We start from the raw sequence: 21,894 nt of genomic DNA, 5'->3' as shown, positions 1-21,894 counted from the left end.
TCTAAGTACGTTATTTTACTCTCACATCCTTCTTGTGATGACCTGATCGTCCAGTGCCTGCATGATGGGATGGATGGAGGTGTAGGCACCATGAGGTAGCTATAGGCTGCCATGTAAGGGTCACCTGGACACAACACTGCAGTAGTGCACCCATCAATCGGATCACCAAGAGGGACACTAAGTGACTGTGGGAAAGAGCATATACAGCATGGATACCCTGGTCAAAGGGATGATGACGTCCTGGGAGATGGAGAAGAGGTTCATCTATCTGAGAAAACGTGTGGCATGTTATGAGAGAATGTCAAGGAGAGACTTCTCAGTGGAGTCCGACTTGTTAGAAGCCACCACGGCGCTGAGGTGAGATGTCATCACACTACTTAGAATGCAACTTAGGTTCTACGAGTAATTTATCTCTGGAACATGGCATTTAATATGTTCAGACTACAGTTGACTGAAGGTGGCTGAGGTCCAGGGAAGAGAAGAGTCAGGTATAGATGTGATTGCTCAAGGTAGGCCATACTGGATTAAGTGGGCGCACACCCACTGTGGCTCGTGTCCTTACAAGATGTCTGGGAACAGAGGCAGACGCACATGGGAGGAGGCCCAGCAAAGAGGGGGGCAGGGCTTGAAGCACTCCAGTGCAAACCAGAGAGAGCCAGGGACAGTGGCGAGTGCTGGGTGAGGCCAGGGAATCCTCCCCATGAGCACCGGGCCGCCCACACCTTGACCCTGGGCTTCTGGTCTCCTACGGGAAAGACAGTACGTTCCTGCCATGCAGGCTGCCTGGCTTGTGGGTATGTTAGAGCCGCTGAGGAAGGCAGCAGCTGCTTCCCCCGGCCTCTGGGGACATCTGACCCCGCCGTCTTGGTCACTCTCGTCCATGCCCGCCAGCCCTGCGCATGTTGCCAACCATGCAGCTCACGGCGTCTCCCTGGGCTCCTGCCCTCCTTGACACCATCCCTTTGTCTAGAGGACGCCCCTGGCCCCACCCTCTTCCCTTCCTCCACATTCACCCTCTGCACTGATCCCTGGGGAAGCCACCTCTGCCCTTGGTTTAGGGAGTCACTCAAAGTCAGAGGCCATGGGTCTGAGCCGGGCGCAGTGTGCAGTGGCTTGTTGGGCCTGGTGGGTCGACACCTGCTCGCGGGCTGTGCCTCCTCCTGTGGACGGGGAGGGAGGCTTTATCCCTGTGGTTCTTGGGGGGCTTACAGGGGGAACGGAGGTGACAGCACCCGGCCTGCAGTGATGGTGCACCACGTGGGTGTCGTCCTTGCTCAGAGCCTGGGGCTGTGGCTGGATTTCAAGAGGCGGCCGGAGGAAGGATTTGAGTGCAGGGCCCTGGAGAGCAAAGGGATCCCAGGGAGCAGGGAGGGCAGAGAGAGGGGGCTGTGAGGGGAGTCTGTCCCAGACTCAGGGCAGTGCCAACAGCAGCTCAGACTTGTCCCACCCACCCTGCAGGGGAGCTGGGGTGTTGGTACTCCCATCCCATCAGCCACGGACTGAATTCCCCAATTCCCTGGCTTTTCTGGTCTGTCTTATGGGCTGCAAATGGGAGCTCTGCCCACAAAAGACAGTCCATGGGCGAAGAAGTGCAGGGCTGGGGTGTGGAAGTCGGGCGGTGGGCGCCATGTGGGAAGGGCAACAGGAGTCAGCCGGGCACAGATAGGGCTGCGGTCAGTGGCCCTCCCTCTGGCCTCCTCCGGGGCTGTGAGCTGCTCCCTCTGTCTCTTGACCCCAAGGCCACCTCCCTAGCACCTAGACAGGGCCAGGAACCTAGGGTTCCAACTGCCCTTGGGGACTGGGTGCAGTTTGCTGGAGCTGCTCTGCCAGCGGACTTGATCCCACGGCTCCTGGTTTTCCTTAAACGTGGGCCTGAGCGCTCTCCTTTGCCCATTGCCCAGGTGTGCATCGTGCAGAAGCGAGACACGAAGAAGATGTACGCCATGAAGTACATGAACAAGCAGAAGTGCATCGAGAGGGACGAGGTGCGCAACGTCTTCCGCGAGCTGCAGGTCATGCAGGGGCTGGAGCACCCGTTCCTGGTCAACCTGTGGTGAGTGGCGCCCGCCGCGCCCCGGGCACCCCCCCCCCCAGCTACAGAGAAAGGAAAGAGATGTCCTGGCGCAGGCCTTCTCAAGTGTCTGTGGCCTCCCTTCCTGATGAAATCTTGGGATCCGCTTGGTCAGTCATGTTCTCTCCTGATGCGTGAGAGCTGGGCGCAGATGGAGAAGAGGTTTGCTCAGAAAACGTGTGGCAGGTCATAAGGGAACGTCAAGGAGAGACTTCTCAGTGGAGTCCGACTTGTTAGAAAGCCACCATAGCACCGAGGGCAGGAAGAACCACTGAGCCCCCGTCCCACTCCATGCATCGTGGCTGCCCGGCATGGATGTCTGAGCTCCAGGTCCTGAATCTGGCCACGAGGCCAGCCATGGTTCACTTTCCAGAACTCTCTATCTTGTCCCTGGTCATTATCTCCACTTTAAATTTGCATCCTAGAAACCCCACCCTGCAGGTGGGTCCCTGCCTCTGGGCCTTTGCATGTGGCCTCTCCTCCTGAGACAGTCACGTCCTAGTCTCCTCCTGGGCCCCAGCCAACTCCTGGGTTGCAGTTAGGAAGCCCCAGGCCCTCTGCGACCCAGAGGCTGGGCACAGCCGAGGTTTCTGCCTTGCTCAGTGTTGACCCAGTGGTCTTTGCTGGCACGCGCCCACCTTACTGGATGGCTGATCTGTTCTGAGATAGGCTCGCCCTGGAAGCAGCTGTTTCCGGGTGCTCTAGCTCCAGCAGTCCCTGTGAGGGGCGTTGGCCAAGGCTTCCTGAGCGGGATTTGGTGGAGGAGCCAAGATGGCGGCTCTAGGAGGCCAGTGCTCTTCACTGCACTGACCTTGTGGGCCACAAGAGGACCCTGATGGGGACATCTACGATGTTGATTGCTGTCTGCTCCTAGAAGCACTTTGAGCCGTGGGTAGTAGGAGAAGAGGAAGGACCCCAGGCCGCTGTGTTTGAGGACCTGGAGGCAGGCATGGCACATGCCCAGACTCGGGCATCTCCATGGGGAAAACCCAGCCTAGCTGTGGCCCAGAGGACTCCACATGATAACCGAAGGGTCACCCTGGCTCTAGGCAGTGAGCTGACACTCAGTCACGTGGGGAAATGACTTTGATTGCTGGACAAGAGAATTTTTTAAAAACACATTTTTTATCAGAAAAGCAGCATATAATTGTTGCAAAATACAGAAGATTAAACACATAAGAAAGTATAAGAAAAGTAAAAGAAAAGTATGAGAAAGTAATAGCTGCCCAGAATCCCACCATATGGCCTTCTTCAGCGACTGCCGTTGTTTCCAGATCATTCTTAGAGAAGTGTTCATCCCTGGCCCTGGTCGTTGCTACAACCCCCAACCTGCCTTTCAGCAGATTGCATTTGGGGCTTGATATTCTTTTCTTATTCCTTTTCTCGTAGTTTTCATATCAATGGTGGGTGTCTGTGTAAGCTGTAGGTGTGAGAAACATGAACAGTAATTTTGTATTTAACTCTTTCAAATCGATGGTCTGGCAGAAGCACGAGCTTATCATTGACACTTTTTACAGTATGTGTTTTTAAAGGCTGTGTAATATTCCACTGTAGAGAAGAATGATGAGCCGCCTGACCTTTATCCTCTCCTGTGGGTAACTAAGGCAGCTTCTGGGGTTTTGCCAGTGTAGGCTCTGCTTAGAAGACTGTCTGGAGCCCAGCCTTTAGGAGAGACTGCTCAGGGTCCCAGGGACTGGGATGCACACTCGAGCTTGTAGAACACGTGCTAAAGGAGAGTTCATGGCCACTACACACCGACACAGGGCTTTCCAACAAGACAGTGCTGGACAGATAAGACATTTCTCTGTAAATGTTGGCTCTGGTGGCACTGAGCTCCCACCATTAGAAGGAAGGACTGAATCCATGGTTGACTTGGGAGTCACCTCCGAACTCGGCCTCAGCGTCTTCCCTTGCTAAAGGACACACTGAGACCCTGTTCACTGCAAGGACTGTTTTGAGAATTATATGTGTGTATATGTGTATGTGTGTATATGTGTATGTGTGTATGTGTATGTGTGTGTGTATGTGTGTGTATGTATTTGTGTATGTGTGTGTATATGTATATATGTGTATGTATGTGTGTGTGTGTGTGTATATGTGTATGTGTGTGTATATGTGTATGTGTGTATGTGTATGTGTGTGTATGTGTGTGTATGTATTTGTGTATGTGTGTGTATATGTGTATATGTGTATGTATGTGTATGTATGTGTGTGTATATGTGTATGTGTGTATGTGTGTATGTGTGTGTGTATGTGTGTGTATGTGTGTATGTATGTGTGTATGTGTGTGTATGTGTGTGTGTATGTATGTGTGTATGTGTATGTGTGTGTGTATGTATGTGTGTGTGTGTATGTGTGTGTGTGTGTGTGTGTGTGTGTGTGTGTGTGTTGGGTGACAGATAGATATACGATACAGACATGGTAGACAGATGAGAGATAGGTGGACAGCTGATAGATCAGGCAGATGGATGATGGGATAGACAGTGAGTCAACAGCTCATGGTAGGCGCCCAGGCAGGCGGGCGATGACCTATAAAGTCCTCATCTAACAGGAAGAGAGTCCTGTCTGCTGGTCAGCACTGAGTTCACGAGCCGTGGGCCAGGATTGATTGGATTGTAGGGACAGGAACTCAGCTTGCCAGAGCTCACAGGACTTCCTTGGCTCCCATAACTAAGCCTGGACTCGCGCTGACGTGGCCTTCCTGCTGTGCCCTGCATGTGTTAGCCTGGTGTTCAGAGCCACGGCTGATGCTGGCCCCAGTGGTGGCTGTGCAGCCCCCGCAGAGCCCGAGGCCGTGACTGGCCTGGGTGGTCAGGGCCCACTCACGTGAAGGAGGGCCGGAGGGTGGCCCCGAGTGTCATGAGCAGACGGTGAGGGAAGGGGGTCCCCAGAGGGAAGGCAGAGAACAAGCAGAGCCTGTGCCGGCCCCTGACGGGGTCCCTGCTCCGCCTGCTGTGCCCTGCCCCCCTGCCCATTTCCCGGCTGCGCAGCGGCCCTCGGCAGCTGTCACTGCCTGCGTTGGCTGGAGTGCTGCTAGGCTCAGGTCCCCCTGCCCTGCTGTCTTCATCTCGGGGAAGAGACCCCAGCCTTTGCTGGAACCTGGACATGGTCTGGGCTCCCTCAGTGCCCCCAGTGGCCTCCGGCACTTCCTGTGGTCCTGCCCCGACCAATCCTAGTTGCAGATGCCCATGAGCCACAGCACTCACAGGGGAGGACATGGGACTCGAACCTGGGTCGCTTCACCCTGCGCCTCCTCACCCTGCGCCTCCTCACCCTGCGCCTCCTCACCCTGCGCCTCCTCACCCTGCGCCTCCTCACCCTGCGCCTCCTCACCCTGCGCCTGCTCGCCTCCCACAGGCCTCCTGCCTGCACAGACCCCGGCTGCAGGCTTCTGTTGCCACCTCTCGCCCCTGCTGAGGGGACGTGGTGGGCATTGTTCTCTGGGTTCACGGGGACACCAGTGCTTTATGTTAATTACCCGTCAGCTCCTGAGCGCGTCGCCCGAGGGTGAATTACTGCGGCCAAGGCCGGCCTCCCGTCCTTCTTTCTGGCTGACAGGCTCCGGAGCTGGCACAGGTGAAGGCCCGGCATCGATTAGTTTCCATCAGTTTTGCTCTGAAGAGTGACTGGTTGGTGCTCCCGAGCCTCAGTGGCCCAGGCTGAGCTGTCGGGGGCTGTATTTCCCCCATCCAGAGCGGAGCCGTCTTGCTCTCCTGTGCTTAAGACAGTCACAGCCAAGGAGAAAGGAAAGAGGAGGCCCAAAGCACGGGGGCACCATGTGCGGGGGACACTGGTGGCCGGGAGGGGGGCAAGCCTGGGGAAGGGACAAGCGTCTGACCTCCCCGTCCTCTCGCCAGCTGTGAGGCCGCTGTCGACCAGAGTGTGTCCCCCACATTCACATATCAGGTGACTGTGTCTGCAGAAGGGGGAGGTCATTCTGCCTGGATGTGGTCATCAGGGGCTAATCTGGTGAGGACTGTGGCCTCCGAGAGGAAACAGAGACATCTCATTGAGGACGCAGCAGGAAGGTTGTCCTCCTTGAGCCAGAGCGAGGGCCCCTCTGGGACCTGACCACACTGGCTCCTGACCTCGAGTTCCAGCCTCCAGTCGAGGCTGATGAACAGAGGCCTCGAGGGCCAGCAGCCTCCCTCCCATGTTTCCTTATTTGTAAAACAGAAATGAAAGATGGCTTTGCCCTAGTGTTGTTCCTCGGATCAAATGGGACGACACCTGTCCCTCCCCAAGTCCTGGGCAGCATGCCCCCGGGGGCCTCTGAGCACACGGTCCTCAAGTCCTCGGTGAGAGGACCATTCTTCTCCCACTCTCCTCCAGCATGGGGGGGGGGGCCTGGCCAGCCTGGAGGACCATCTTGAGCTATGTCATGAGGCCGTGGCCCTGACTGAACGCCAGGGCAGGTAGTCATTCACGTCTGCAGGCCGCGCGATGGAGTCGCCTCCCCCCACATGGCCGGGGGTTTACTCCATCCTAATGGCTCCTTTGGAATTGGGTGAGGGAGGCGCCTGCCACCAGTCACGGTCAGCACAACTGTGAGAGTGGACACAGGCAGGACGGGATAAGAACGGATGTTCCAAGCCAGTCAGACGGCTCTCACAGCAACTGCATGTTTCCAGAACCTTCTTGAAGTGGTGATGGAATAAGTCAATATACAGATGTCTTCCTACCTCTCTGAGCCAAGGAAGAACCACTTAAATCAGTGGCCAGACCTTACTCTTGAGATCTTCAGTTAAGATGAAGTGGTCAGAATTTCAGGGCAGAGCTGTTCTGGCTGGAGCAGGGGGCAGGCGGGGGCTGGGGCAGGACAGGGGACCTTTGACAAAGGATACCATATGGCCTTCCTCAGCAACTGCCAGTTGTTAACACATCATTTCTGGAGAATGCACCCCTGGCCCTGGTCGTGGCTACAGCTCCCAAACTGCCTTTTAGCCTCTGGCCAGTTCATCACCAGTCTGCCCTGAGTGGAGCACATCTTACCTAAGTGCCAGCTCAGTCCACCGCTTCTCTCATAAAACTGCAGGGGCTCCCCAAAGCCCTCAGAACCAATGTCCTTCTGTGACTTGGCCCCTGCGACTAAGCCAGCCTGTCTTCTAACACCTGCCCCTGCTGCTGCCATCTGGGTCTCCATGCCAGCCATGATGATGACCTGTGACGGGGCCCAGTGTCCTCGACTCTCCAGGCCTCTGCCCCTGCTGCTCCTTCAGCCCGGCTCACGTCCCCTGCCGGTCATTGTGTCCACCGTGAGAACTCTGCGCTTCTCCTGACCGTGCACATCCTTGAAGCAGGCCCTCATTACGCTCCTGATGGGACCAGGCACATCCTACCTTCCAAGGTCCAGGATGAAGAGGGTCAGCGCAGCCGCTGCCCTGTGCAGTGTGTAGTTTGTGGTCCAGTGTCCCTCCTCCAACCCTCCCGGGACTGTCACCCAGCCTGAGCCCACTTTCTCCTGTCCCTGCTACATGCAGGGCAGCTTGCTGCGTTCCTCCATTTCCCCCATAAGCAGTGAGCCCCTTGGGCAGGGGACCGTGCCTGGCTTGTCCCTGGCTGAGAGGCATGTGACATCAAGCAGATCTTGTTTGCTGCTGTTGTGGGCCTTCAGGGTGCCCTGCTGCGAGGATGCCAGTGTTCACCATCTCATAGAGCTTGCAGGTGGGAGAAGACGGTGTCACACAGACACCACCCCGGCCTCAGCAGTGACTATGCTTTGGTGGCCTGGGGACACACCTCCCATGCCCTGGGGATCTACTGTCCTGTGCATCCGTGACACTCAGAGGAGAGAGCTGGTGCATTCTTCCCCATTCCTCCTAGTGATGTCTTCAGTTCCCGCACCCACTGTGACATCCTCATCACCATGGTAACCTCCAGCACCAAAGGGAAGAGTTATGCTGCCTCATCCAGGGGTTCCCATCACCCTGGGCTGTGCAGCCTGTGCCGCTGCACTGGTGGCTTCAGCTCACACTTGGAAGATGTCAGGTTTCCGCATTTTCTTGACAGGGGCACAGGGTAGTTATTCGAGGAGGGCAGGAAGGTGGGGGCTATGACTGTGAGCCACAGGCTGCACCCTGACCCTCGGAGGGCCAGCGCGGGCTGTGCAAAAGCTGTGGAAGGAGCCTGATGTCACACTGTGCACAAGCAGAGCCCCGGGAGTGAGCAGCTGGGCCTAGGGAGCTGGCCTGGGTGTGTCAGGAGATTCCTAATAGTAGGGGACCAGTGAACCATCATGGAGGCCATGGAATTCATCCACGGACCTGTGGAGAGCCAGGACTATCCCTGGGATACGTCCTGTGTATAACGCAGCACCTTCTGTGCCTCCTCCTCCTCTGGCTCCTCCTCCTCCTCTGGCTCCTCCTCCTCTGGCTCCTCCTCCTCTGGCTCCTCCTCCTCCTCTGGCTCCTCCTCCTCTGGCTCCTCCTCCTCCTCTGGCTCCTCTTCCTCACGCTCCTCCTCCTCTGGCTCCTCCTCCTCTGGCTCCTCCTCTGGCTCCTCCTCCTCACGCCCCTCCTCCTCACGCCCCTCCTCCTCACACCTCTCCTCCTCACTCCCTCACGCCTTCCCAGGGGTTGTTCTGTCAATGGAGTCCTCCTTGGTCCATGGGAGTGTCAAATGCATCTCATACTTATTCAATATAGTAGTGACAGCGCCATTTATTGATCACCCCTGGTCCAACTCTCTTTCCATATTTCATCTCAATTAATTCCAAGACCCACCTTGAAAAGGTGTTATTATCTCCAGTTTACAGTCAGAAAAAGTGAGCACTAGGGGCTCACGTTATTTACACGAGATTACAGAGCTCCTGAAAGGCAGTGCTGGGATTAGAAGCAATGGTGAGCTGGTAATGCCCAGCTCCCCTGGGGACAAGGACCGGGGGATCATCAGAGCATGTCAGGCTCTGAGGTGCAGCATTTGTCATTATGCAAGCTGCAAAGGCTCCACTGTGGTCTATTTCAATCTTATGCCATGATGTCGACCGGCTTCAACACTCCTGAGAATTCAGCAGTTGGTTCTTGAGAGCCTGGGTGATGAGCCGGACCCTGCTCTGGGGTCTCAAATCCAACAGCAAAGCCTGAGAGCCCTGTAGACCCAGCTTCTGTGAGTCAGGCCCAGGGTGAGGCTCCAAAATATCAAAACAAGTTCCCCCCTCCCTCCAGGAACAGGATGCTTTCCCACAGGCAAGAGGGGAGCGTGGTGACTGTGGACTTGATGGAGCAGCCAGCGTGGAAGATGGTCCTCCCTCTTCCTAGGTGCATATCCTTGGAAGCCTCAGTTTCCTCACCCATATATGATGCGCTCCCTCCCTCCTTGCTTTGTGAGGTTCGAATTTGTTGAGATCCGGCGGATGAAAGCCTTATGGAAACTAAGATTTGCTAGAGGCATGTACTCTATTACTGTTCCTCCTGAGGAAACCCTGGTGTTAAAAATGACCTTCAAATTCTCTGACAATTTGTGTGCATGAAATTGCTAATGGGAGGTCGGTCATTGCCAGTGGGACGTGCAGATGAGACCCGAGGTTGTTCAGTGACCAAGCCGTTTTACTTGAAGCCCATGTCCCAAAGAGCCACCAAAATTGCATTAGAATGTAATGCATTTTAATGGGGGGTGTCACTCAATGGGGCACGGTGAGGCCCTGGGTCTCTGGGATTTGCAGCTCACAAGGCAGCCCCACACCCAGGCCCGCCTCCTCCCACAGGTCCCTCTGCCTGGGGTGGTTTTCTCCAGACACCTGCAAGATGACCCCTTTACTTTTTTCAGGTCCTCTGTGTGAGGTCCTCTCTTATCTGCATGTTGCCCACATTTTCATCACTGTGTCCCAGCACTCGTAACCATGCCTGGCACTAGTAGTTGCTCAGGAAGCACTTGTGGGATGAGAGAATTGCTGTGCCCAGGACACAGGACTCGCACCAAGCAGCAGAGACAGAGGCAGGACGGGGTGGGGTCTGCTCTCAGGGAAGCAGCTCTGCTGTCAAGGCTACAGGTGCTGCTTCTCCTGGGAGAGCAATTTGAGGCAGGTAGTAAGTGAGAGAGTCCACCACGTTCAAAAAACAGAAAGCCCATCACCAGGGACCATTATAAGACATTTTTCATGCTATTGGATCCCCGGTGAGACTCCTGCTGTGTCCATCCCCAGGGGGCAAGGTCATATGGTTGCACAGCATGGTGGCCTGGTCCTCAGGGCCCTGCAAGATCAAAGTCACACCGTGACTTACATGATCAGAGACTTTGCCACTTTTATCAAAGTCTTTCTACCTGGTCAAGTGGACACGCATGGCTGCCCATCAGCTAGCACACTCCACACTACATCCCCAAACTTACCCGTCCTGTGAGTGAAACCTTGGGCATTCCCACCAACCCCACCACCACCACCGGGGCTCCTCTTCCGCCAGCCCCAGGTAACCGCCATTCTGCTCTCTGCTCTCTGTGTCTGACGTTTTCATGTTAGTCCATTTCCTGTGGTGATATAAAAATTGTAAGACTAGATAATTTATAAAGATCAGAAGTTATTTGACTCGTGGCTCTGGATCCCAGGGCCTGGGCAGCACCTGGTGAGGGCCTCCTGGGTGAGACAGAGCAAGTCGCTGTCTGGGCCCCTCCTGTCTCCTGATAGAGCCACTGATGTCACTGGGGGGCCCACCCATGACCTCATCTAACCTCAGGTCCCTCCCAGAGGCCCCACCTCCAAATGCCACGTGTGCATGTGGAGATTAAGGTTCACACGTGAGTATGGACCACACATTCCAGCCACAGGGGCACCTGAGTGGAAGGGCCAGGCCCCAGCCTTCTGATCCCCCATCTTCCTACTCCCAGCTCCCAAAGTGAACCCTGCTCCCCTATCCCCTCCCTCTGGCTGCCTCTGGGGAAGACAACCCCACCCTCTGCTCTTGGTCCTCGGCCATCCTCCCGGACAGCCCAGCTGCCATGGTGCATTGGATGTTTGTATCTGACCCGAGGTTGGGACATCAGCCGAGAAGGTTGGAAGGAACGGAGAGGAAGGAACAGGAGCCACCTGTTCACCAGGGGGCTGTGTGACCCTTGAGGGCAGGGACTCTGCTCTTGAGCTCGTCCTTAGCTCTGCCCGATGACAAGTCGCCCTGGAGTTCCTGTTCGGGTGGGGCCAGAGCAATGGGATGGCGAGCTTAATGCTTCTGGAGACAGGAATTCCTCTCGGTTTCCAGTTTTAATTGATGAGTCCATGACTCATAACAGAAGCATATGTTCATTCTGATGAGCAGGGCACACGCCTTTGATTTGCCAATATGTTCTGCAGGCTAGTCTGTGGCTGCTCACTCACCCCGAAGTGGGGAAATGGGCATTCAGTAGACATGCTCCCATCTCTTCATGCCCGCTGCCTTGCCACAGCCCTGCCCTTCCTGAGTGCCCACAGCCTGCCACCGAGGCCTATTCATGCCAGTGAGAGTTGTGGAAATGCTGCTGCAGAGAGATTGCCTGCTTTCCAACGGGCGAGCGAGCCTGTGATGCCCCAGGACATCTGCAGAGGGACACTGGAAGGCCCGACTGCCCGGGGTCTCTCCCAGCCTCAAGTGCAGCTGTTTGTACTTGAGAACCACCCATGCTGTATGGACTTGACATTTTCTTACCAATTGTCGTTTTTATTTATATGAGCTGGGTTTGGAAAACGTGGTATTTCCCCATAAATAAAAAACTAGCTTCTATTGCCCTAAATTGAAGCCAATCCTAAAAATACACACCAAGAAACTAACGTGATGCCATTAAAAGCTAACCACTTACCAAACCTGCCACCATTCTGAGCCCAGGACCTGGTCCTTCCTTATCTACCATGGAGACTGACAAGGAATAGGGACGTGGAAGGACAGTGTCACACGGAGCCTTGCCCTCCACGGGAACAGGAGTGGAACAGAGCGAGTGGCTTTCTTGCTCTGCATCCGATGCCACACCCAAGGCCCCCAGGTCACCTCGATGGTGGCGTGGGTGGGACACAGGCCACAGCCCCAGTGACACTGCTGCTGAAGCCCACCGAGTGCCGGCTGCCACCCTCCTTCCCCTCCTCCTCTCTTCCGCGCCTCCTCCTTTCTTCTGTTTTTCCCCCCAATGGTTTTATTCCAAACTTAAAGCTACTACTGCAAATCTTAAAAAAATTCAAGGCAAAATATGTTGCTAAGCAAGAAAACAGAAGGAGGAAAGAATCGATATAGGGATTGAAAGTGCAGCTGAGGAAACACCCAAGCCCTGGTCGGCCCAGCTCCACCCCCGGGCACCCACAGCAGCGCCCTGGGTCACGTGGCTGAGACTGGAAGGCGGGGTGGCAGCCGTGCAGAATGGCTTCCCTTCCAAATGTCTTCAGAAGCAGGAGGTGTCCAGCCTGCTAGTTGGTCAGTTGGTCCCTTCCCATGAGCAGGTGGACCTGAGAAATGGTCTTCACCTTCATGTTGCTGGGTCCAAGAGCCGTGCACACCTGCAGGCTCCACTCAGATGCAGGCAGGTGGCGCAGGAGGGAGGCGGCAGTGCGGGTGGCTGGGGCTGCTCAGCTGTGCTGCCGTCTGCAGGTGGCCTCCTCGCCTTCTTGTTTCCCAGAGGGGCTCTTTTTAATCACTGGAGTTGACTTTGAACTTTGTCCAGGCCTTTTAAAGAATCATCAAGATTCTCTCTGGCCACCTTCCCACCAGCTGATTTGCTGAGGCTTTGGGAGGAGAGAAGGCAATTGATTCTGACAGCGTTTTTCGGAAGATCACTCACTGGCCTTAGTGGGAGCTTTCTGAGTGAGTGTTCTTGGCAGGGCCTGGAAGACAGAAGTGAGCTGCCGCGCCTCACTATCTGGGGAGCCACCTGCTTTGAGGGGTGACAGGTGGAGATGGAGCTCGCAGCCCAGCACCTGCAGCCATGTGCTGCTCGTTCAAACCTGACCATGTGTGTGTGTGTGTGTGTGTGTGTGTGTTTGTGTGTGTGTGTGTGTACGCACGCACATGGGCGGGGGTGGGGGGAAAATACCACACACCCTGTCCCAAGAGGCAGCCCAGGGGAGGCAGGCAGCCCAGGTGGAGGGGCGAGGAGCATGACGTGCAGGATCTTGGCTCTGTCCTGTGCACAGCCCTGTGTCCTCACCCAGGGTCAGGTGGCTCTGTTGTTTAGGAGACCCAGGGCAGACCTTAGTGTCAGGCTGGCGTAGTCCCGTGTTCATGCAGAGGTGGTCGCTGCCCTCTTTCCCTCCTGATGATGCACTTCTGCAGGAGGCACACTGAGGGAAAATCACTCTAACCCTCTGTCGGTCCCATTTTGTCCACTAAGGTCTGTACTGGGAGGAATAAGGGTTCTGAGGAGCTGGAGCCTGGAGCAGGTTTTGCATCTGGATGTCAATCTCCAGGGAGTCCTGGGCTTACCGACATCCTTTAGAAAACAGATGGGTGGTGTGGGCCCCTTTCTCAACCACAAGTCCAGCTAAGGGCAGGCGCGGGACCGAGTCTCACTGTAATCTAGGCTGGAAGGTGGCTATTTGTACAGAGGCAACCTAAAGAAGGCAGGTGTGTGCACCGAGGCTGGCACGACGCAGGAAGACTAATAAGGTGTAGACAGAAGAGGGACCTCAGGGACCTGTTTTAATGAATATATTAAGGGCTGTCATTAGCATATCCTTGTTGCTATGTGAACCCACTGGTGCCTTCTGTGGTTTTGAACTGGCGCCTGCAATCTCGGTTGCATCGTCAATCTGCGCTGCTAATGTTTCCTTTTACCTCCCAGAATTACTGCATGTTCCAAATCAGCGGAACTCATTTTAGTAAGATTTTACTCTTCCTCTTTAAATTAAATCTTTTTTTCACTTCCCTTTGGTTCTCCAAATTGACTAAGCTTTAAAACATTATTGAATTAGTCAGTCTCACGACGCATTCCACAAATACGGCCTCCTCCGAGCCTCGACATGAGGGGCTCCCTGGCATCTGGTCTGTGGATGTCTGTTCCCTTCACCAGCATCCCCCCCACCCCATGGCTTCTGCCTGGCGAGCTACTATTTGTGCCACGGAACCCTGCTGCTGGGCCTCTGCAAAGCCTTCCCAATTCTACCTGAGAGACGCTGGTTTTGAATTCAGTGCTTGGGAAAAGAAAATGTGTATTTCCTGAGGCACTGGATTTGTATCCACCTTTTTGAAAATGAAATTTGTGTCTGGCTGTGTCCTTGCTGTAGTTTGGATCCCAAGTGTTCCCCAAAGGCTCCTGTGTTGGATGGGCAGTCAGCTAGGTCTGCAGGAAGGTGCACTGGGAGGTGGTGGACCCTTTAAGAGGTGGGGCCTAAAGAGAGGTCTTTTGGTCTTAGGGGCGTGCCATGAGGGGACTGCGACTCCAGCCCCTCCCCTTTCCCCTTAGGTGTGTTTCTTGTGAGGTAAGTAGTCAGCTGTGTGTTCCCAGAATGCCGTGCTGCCTGCCAGGGGACTGAAAGCAGCAGGGTCCTCTGGTTGGAGCCTGGGGCCTCCCGAGGTGTGCACCCAAACCACCCTTTCCTCTTCGTGGGCACTCTGCTCAGCCATTGCTGCCGTGTGGAAGCTGACTCACACAGCATCCTCTGCCCTCTGGTAGAAGGCAGCTCTGGGCAAACCCACATTCTCGAAGCCACCAGGTGTCATGGTGCAGAGGCCCCACAGACAGGCAGGCTTGAGTGGAGTCTCAGGTCTCAGCTGCGTCATTTCCTAAACAGACACTGTCTAGTTCTCAAATCTAAATGTCTGTATGCAAAGACGACGGCACCCTGTGACCGGCCACGTCGGGAACCACCGCAGGGACCCTTTTCCTGCTTTGGGGTCTGCGCCCTCTGCCCTTCTTCCCCCTCTTTGCTGACTACTTGAGTGTGAGTCCTTGGTCCAGTCTCCATTTCTCTTCTGTTCCTCCTGTTGTTTTGCAGGTGGATGTTGTCAGCCACCGAAGTCATTCACAGAACTGGCCGAGATCGGTTCTATTTTTAAAGCAGCTGCAAGTCTGTGTGCTGTTTGTGAGGGCATCTTGGTGCCCGTTCCGCCCACATGCCACTCTTCTGCAGGGCTCGGGGCGATGGAACAGGTCCACAGGGATTCCTCGGCAGATGGGAGAGTGCTGCTTTATTAATATATTGGCAAAGCCCCACGCCTCAGCGCACTGCTCTGCCAAAAGCAGGTCTGCAGAACTTGGCTATGGTTCAGAACCGAAAGGGAAGCTTCTTCCTCCAGCTCACGTCTAGTTGGGAGGCCAGTGAGTGCAGGTGTAGCTGCAGAACCAGGGAGAACCATGGTGAGCACCCACCCACACAGCCCACAGGGGCTCTGAATTCCCAGCCTCTGTCAGTGGACAAATTGCAGGTTCTGAGACCTGCTCCTGGGGCTTCCATCAATCTGAGGCTAGGTCCCAGGCAGTGGCCATTGGAAAACTCCCCAGGTGGTTCTGAGGTGCAGCCAGGGTGGAGACCACGGAACCACGAGCCTCCGAGCCCCTCTGCACCCTGAGCACCCAGGTGGAGTGTATGGAATAGGTGCAGAAGCAGGGCCCAGAGCTGGCTGGAAATCCCACCACACCCTCTGGGCCTGGGAGACTCTGGCTCTCCCTTAGAGGAATTGTTTTAATCAGCTTTTCCCTTACTGTGACCAAAAGACCTGGCAAGAACACTTTTAGAGGAGGGAAAGTTTATTTGGGGGCTCCTTATAAGGTCCTTGCTTAGCATCTGGATGACCATCTTAAGTGACAGCCGCCATTTTAAGGAAAAAAGTTTTGTTCTCCCACCAAGGGTGTTTCTGAGAAAGGCTCACCACTCCCTCTTACCACCCCAAACCCTGACCTGGGACCCGCCCAGCTCTGATTTCTGAGCCTCCCCATAAAAGTCCCGGAACCCAGCCTGTGTGCCTCTCTCTGTCTATGAGAGATGGCCTTCGTGTGTCAGCTCTGACACCTGAACTCTTCAGTGTGTCCTCTGCCTCGTCTCCGTCTTTCATTCTCACTCATCCCTCTCCCGTTCCTCGCTCTCCCTTCACTCCTGGTTTCCCAGGTCTCAGTCCACAGATGGCCAGCCCCATGGCTCTGGGCCGAGGTGAGGCAGAACACATGGTGGGAGGGCATAGAGGGAAACCCAGAGGGAACTCAGCTCACCAGGGACAAGTATAGACCCCAAACTCACACCCCCACAGCCACCTCCTCCAGCCATCCCCCACCTGTTTACCTACCACCCGGTTAATCCACATCCGTGGATTAATTCACTGTTTGGATCAAGCCTCTCATTACCCAATCGTTTCACCTCTAAACCTTCTTGCATTGTCTCACGTATGTTTTGGGAACACCTCTTACCTAAACCACAGCAGGAGCTCCCTCTCACTTGCCCTCCCCTCCCTTCCTCTCTCCATCAGGTCCCTTTAATTCAGGTCCCTGGGGCTTTCTCTACCAAGGTCAGGAGGACTAGTCTCAGTACCAGGTGGCCCAGCCCAGTCAAGGGCAGGCCAGGGCTTTTCAGATGGGGGTTGGACTAAAACATAGCACTAAACCCAGGATCTGGTCTGCTGTGTCCTTTGTCATTCCTTTCGCAAGCCTGTGACAGCGATATGGAGCTCTTGTGGGTCATAGTCAAGTACCTTCTCATGCCAACAAGCCCAGAAAGAATAGACACATAAATAAAATCAACCCTGTATTCCAAAGCCTTCTGAGCCTTTCTTCCCCGAGGCCATAAATTGGAATCTCCCTTTTGACTCCTGAGTTTCCCTCAACCATCGACAGGCGTGGCTTCCCGTGAGAGTTCATTTGCAGGGATACCCCACTAAACATCGCTCTGTAAACCTCCCCTGCTCCTGATGCGCCTTCTCTGAGCCGCCATATTGTTCTTGAAATAATAATGTGGTCAGTGGTTGTTGTTGGTCATCTCTTGGAGAGAGCACAGCCATGTGCCCGTCTAGAGCTAATCACAGAGGCGTGTCTTCTCCCCAAAACAGTCATTACCTCCCAGCGGTGGTAGCGGGTGGCCTGGCAAGTGGGAGCCGTGGCAGATGGAGGGCTGGTGAATGGAGGTCTTGGAAATTGAAATGACAAACAGTGAGTCATGCACACAGACAGAGTGGGAGCAGCTGCGGAGGCGGTGGGGAGGGCCCATCTGAAGAGCGTTTCCATAACCCCAGTTCTGTTTCTGCTGAAGTGAGCCCACATCCCCCAGGGCCATTCTGCACCCACGGACAGAGGTGGTCTAAGAGCGAGCCTGACCACCTTGGAGCTGGGCCTGGGGCCTCCACCAGCCTCTTCTCTCCAGCCTCCACTGTGCTTGTTCCTCGACTCTCTGTCTCATTCTTCCCAACTGTCCAGCCACTCCTAGGCCAGGGTGACGGTCCAGCCTCAGGACCAGTCGGTCTGTCCTGCTGTGTGTGCACCGGGGTGTCTGGTCAGCTCTGGACTGTGGCTAGGTCTGGAGGGCCTCCAGCATTTGTAATTTTTTTTTTGGGATGCAGCCACTCGTTTCTGCCATCGTGTGTACATGGCTTTCACGCTTCAGTGGCAGAGCCCATGATGGAGCCTGCTGGTCCCCAGGGTTGGGAACATTGACTGCTGATGTAAAGTTAAAGCCCGCCCCACAGCCTCTGCGCCTGAGACCCCCACTGTCCCTCCTCTTCCATTTCTTGGGAACTGTTTCTCTTTTGATTTGCCCAGGACTGATTTGGTCACCTGCCTGGCCACTTGGTCACAGTCCAAGCTGCTGTAGCAGAGCAGGAGGGAAACTATCTGGTAGTGGCCACCTGGGCGTCCCTTGAGAAAGAGTCTGAGACTGCGTCTGAAAAGGGGAAGGCAGGGCAGGGGTGGAGTTCAGAGGGGGAGCACACCAGCGTCCTCAGGAGCGGGGGCTGTTAGGTCGGCCACCTGATCAGGGGCTGAGTGGCCCCACAATGGCCGTCTGCAGGCTGGAGAACTTGAGGGACCAGGAGCTGCTCAGTGCAAGAAGCCAGAGCCTTGGAAGAAGAGGGACCAACCATGGAGCCCAGTCCAAGGCTGAAGGTCTTAAGCTCCCTGGAGAGCCACTGGTGACGGCCATGTTAAAAGACTGAAGAAGCTGGGGCCCGGTGTCCACGGTGATGGCTGTGGCAATAGACGCACAGCTGAAGATTGCACCCACTGTAGGTGGAACATACCCTAAGTCGAGATGCGTCCCCTACCCCTGACCTACGGCACCTCACCTCTCAGCCACACGAGCACAGGAGAGAGTTGGCGTTTTCTCCTCGAGATCACGTGGCTGTCCGCTAGCCATGGCTCCCTGCTGCTGCCCAGCACCACAGGAGGGTCTTATACCACTTACTACTATCCTGGGGAAAGATCCAAATTCAAAGTATAGTTTCTACGGAAGGCACGTCACTTTCATATCATTGTAAAGTTGAAAAATCATTAAGTAGAAACTTTGAAAGTCAGGGACCATCTGTACATGTTAAAACCAAAACATTTCTGGGTTGCTATTATGTTACAGTTACCACTGTATCAGGCAAGCAGGGCTCAGCTATGCCGCAGTAACAAACAGCCCCCACTTCTCAAAGGCTTAAAACAGCAAAGGTCTCTTTCTTACTCCTACTGTAGTAGGTCCAACCTGGGCTGGCAGAGGGGTACTCACCATGGTGACCAGGTATATGGGCTGATGGTGGTCCCTGAGCTCTGCTCCCATCAGGGCCAGAGAGAAAGAGTTCAGTCAGAAGTGGCACATGCCCATTTCTGCTCGCAGTTCAGAGCGGCAGGGCTCCGTCCAACCACAGGAGTCATGAAATTCATTTCTGCCCCGTGCCTGCAGGGAGGGAAACTGGAGATTGCCAAGCAGGATTGACGACCATGGAACCCCGATGTCATGGAGATGCCTAAGAACAAACCATGAACTGTGCTCTGGAGCAGAACCAAGTCTCATATACAATTTATTGAGTTCTTCTTGCATAAGCAAAAACACTCTGTCGTTCTGACATTCGATCTTGTGCCAGCCATGAGAAGGGTCCCCTCTGGCTTCAATTTTAGGGGAGAAGAACAGAGTCCCAGCAGCTGACCAGATGAGTTGACTGCAGCCACTCAGCGGGAAGGGCTTGAGGCATAGCTCTTCGCGTGGTGCCCCAAGGGCCCCCAGCACCCCCTCACCCAGGCTTTGGATTCCTCCCTGTGATGTCACCAGTGCTGCTGGACAATGAGTCATCTCAGGGCTTCTCGGGAACCTGGCAGGGGCAGGGGAGAAGGAGGGTTAGCCTTGCAGATGGGTCACCCACATGGGTGTAAAGGTTTGGCTCTTAAATACCCTGCGAAGGCTCAGGTGTGGAAGTCTCACTCCCCAGCCTGGCCCATGAGGCAGGGGTGGGGCGTTGGGAGGTGCTAGTTGGGGGAAGCTCTCTGCTCTCTGGCTGCCTCTGTGGAGCAGCTTTGCTCCAGCCTGTGCTCCCTGCCGTAACTCGCTGCCTCTCTGCGGCCTCCAAGTGACTGGCCAGGTGACCTCAGACTGAGACCTCTGAAGCCATGAACCCAATGCATCTGTCCTCTTTCCAGTAATCTCTGGCGTTTTGTCAGAGTGACGCAAAGCCGATGAACACTGAGGGTAGAGAGATGAGAATCCAGCCCATAGGTAAGCAGGATTGTTTTGCCTTGTGTCAGACAAATTGTAACACCGCACGGGAAATCTTCATTAAACTACAGTTTTTAGAAACCATTTCCTCTCCTCTGTGCAATTCATCATGACTCACCTTCAGGAAATAAAGTCCATATGTGTTTGTTTGATTGTCAAAGTCCTGCTTGGCCGGGTGCCCCTCCTCCGCAGCACGGGCTACGCCAGCCACTGTCCCAGCTACCGCCTGCCCCTGGCTGCTTCTTTAATGCAGGTGTTCGGGGCAGAGGACATGTGAGCCTGAACTTGGACCCTTGAGTTCAAGTGTCAGCCTCAGCCTGGCTGAGCACAGATGCAAAGGGGGGGAGGGAGAGTGGGGAGAGGGGCTGGCAACCTGCATGAGGAAGCACAGGCGTCCTTTCTTGTGTGGGGCTGCCGGTGGCCAGAACTGTGACAACAGACGAGGGAAGTGGCGTGCTGGGGAGTGGCATGGTGAGGTCCTTTATGCACCCCACTGTGCCCCAGGAAGCAGGGGCCAGGCTTTCCTCTGGGGTCTCTGGTTCCATGACTCCAGAGGTCCACTCTGAGATGGGTGCAGTTCCCTGGGTGCCTTAGAACACGCCCTTGCCCAGAACGAGGTTGCTGTGATACCCAGCGGCTGCAGAGCCCTGAGTGCCACTGAGTGCCGGGCTCTGGCGAGATCCTCCTCCAGCCCGTCTCCTCCACCTGTCCTGTAGCACCCGGGGCCAGGGAGCATTTGTAAAGCCTCCATCCACGGTGAGAGGAAATCGAGGGGAAGTTTCCAGGACCTTGTCCCGAGTTGTAAGGTAAAGAGGAAACAGATTCAGGACAAGGCCACCACTGTCTGCTCCCAAAGCCTGCCGTCCCCACCATCCCAGAGTGTCTCCGAGGACACCAGGCTTCACATTGCTCATACAGGAATTTAGGTCCTATGTGAGACTTGTTGGGTCGGGTGCAACAATGCGGTTCCTGGAAGGTTCAATCCAGCATCACCGAAGCTCTTCCAGAGAGAGAGAGAGGAGAGAGAGAGAGAGATCGTTCCAGCATCAGCCCCAGCCCCATGGGGGGGGGTGTCCAGCCTGGGCCCATTCATGTGCACAGCTCAGGGAGGGCATAGGCTGCCCCCAGAGGCTCTGGGAGGAGCCATTTCCTTCCCCGTGTGGGGCAGCTCCAAGCTGCACAGGTCCCGCCTCTCAGTTCCTCTTCTATTAAATGGACGGAGTAGTTGGTGCCTGCTTCAGTGGACTGCCGTGGACGCCACATGAGTCCACACACACAGAGGGCTTGGGATGGCCAGTGAGTGCCCTGTGGCTACTGGCTGTCCATCTTTGGCGTTGTCGTTATTTTCATTATTATGACTGTGCAGCAGGTTTGCCAAGGGACAAATTTTGAAGTCTGGTGGTAGCCTGCAGGTGAGGCGCCCACTCTGTCACTCACCAGCCATGTGACCCGAGACGAGCCACTTTTCCTCCCTGGGGCTCCACTTCCTCAGTCAAGGAGTGCTTCTCTAGTGCTTGCAAAACGTCAGGTGCAACGCTAGGCACAGTGACACGCTGCGCCAGCTCCCGACAGTACCACAGGGTGGACTACAGAGCCTCCTTTCACGCCTACATACAGGTTCAGAGAAGTTAAGCAAATCGCCCAATGTCACACGGCCTTCAGTGGGGAGCCAGGGTTGAGCCCAGGGCTTTCTGCTTTGGAAGCCCGTGCTGTTACTGTGTTGCCAAGCCACGCCAGAGTACACCCCACCTCAGAGAGCTCTTGGGAGATTTCAACAGTATCTGAGAAATGTCAAGTGCCTATTAAAGGGATTAGAATATGGTGGATGCTCAAAAATAGTAGTAGGGCGGGTACCTGCTCCTCCTCCCTCTCTCTCTCCTTCACCTCTCCCTAGGATCCTCTGACCCCTAGGATCCTCTGACCCCTGTGCCCTGCTGGCCAACCCTTCTTCCTCTCCGGCCCCTTGTGCCACGGTCAAGCCAGGCCTGGCTTCTCGTCTCCCTGCCTGTCTGAGCTGTTCCTTCTCCCACCCTCTCTGTGCGGCTTCCATTAAGATCACTAACTCTTCCTGTCCTGGTCCTGTCCTCGCTGGAGCCAAACTTGTGCCCTTGTGCTCCTGTGACCTCTGGTGCTGTGTGGATGCGCTGTACTTGTGGGCTAGTGACTTGCCGGTCACCCCTGTGCGAGTCCAGGGCCCCCAGGCGGGAGGCAGCTGGAGGTTGGCTGCCACCTGCCCCACCCTGCGGGAGGCCTCGGCAGGTATTCAAAACAC

General features: G+C 55.3%; 1 protein-coding gene across 6 annotated transcripts in view; it reads left to right on the top strand.

Moving 5' to 3' along the window:
- Stk32b (serine/threonine kinase 32B) overlaps window positions 1-21,894 on the top strand; it is a 277,224-nt gene that overhangs the window by 94,928 nt on the left and 160,402 nt on the right. For 5 of the 6 annotated variants that reach the window (XM_005318974.5, XM_078021019.1, XM_078021017.1 and 2 more), the window contains one exon: window positions 1,902-2,053. The exons of the other annotated variant lie outside the window; for it this stretch is intronic. In XM_005318974.5, the coding sequence (XP_005319031.1) occupies window positions 1,902-2,053 (152 nt within the window). The remainder of the gene's footprint in view (window positions 1-1,901; window positions 2,054-21,894) is intronic. 6 annotated transcript variants of the gene reach the window in all.

This window comes from Ictidomys tridecemlineatus, chromosome 9, assembly GCF_052094955.1.
Source record: "Ictidomys tridecemlineatus isolate mIctTri1 chromosome 9, mIctTri1.hap1, whole genome shotgun sequence".
In the NCBI taxonomy this organism is placed as follows: Eukaryota; Metazoa; Chordata; class Mammalia; order Rodentia; family Sciuridae; genus Ictidomys; species Ictidomys tridecemlineatus.
This window is presented reverse-complemented; position numbering and strand designations above follow the sequence as displayed.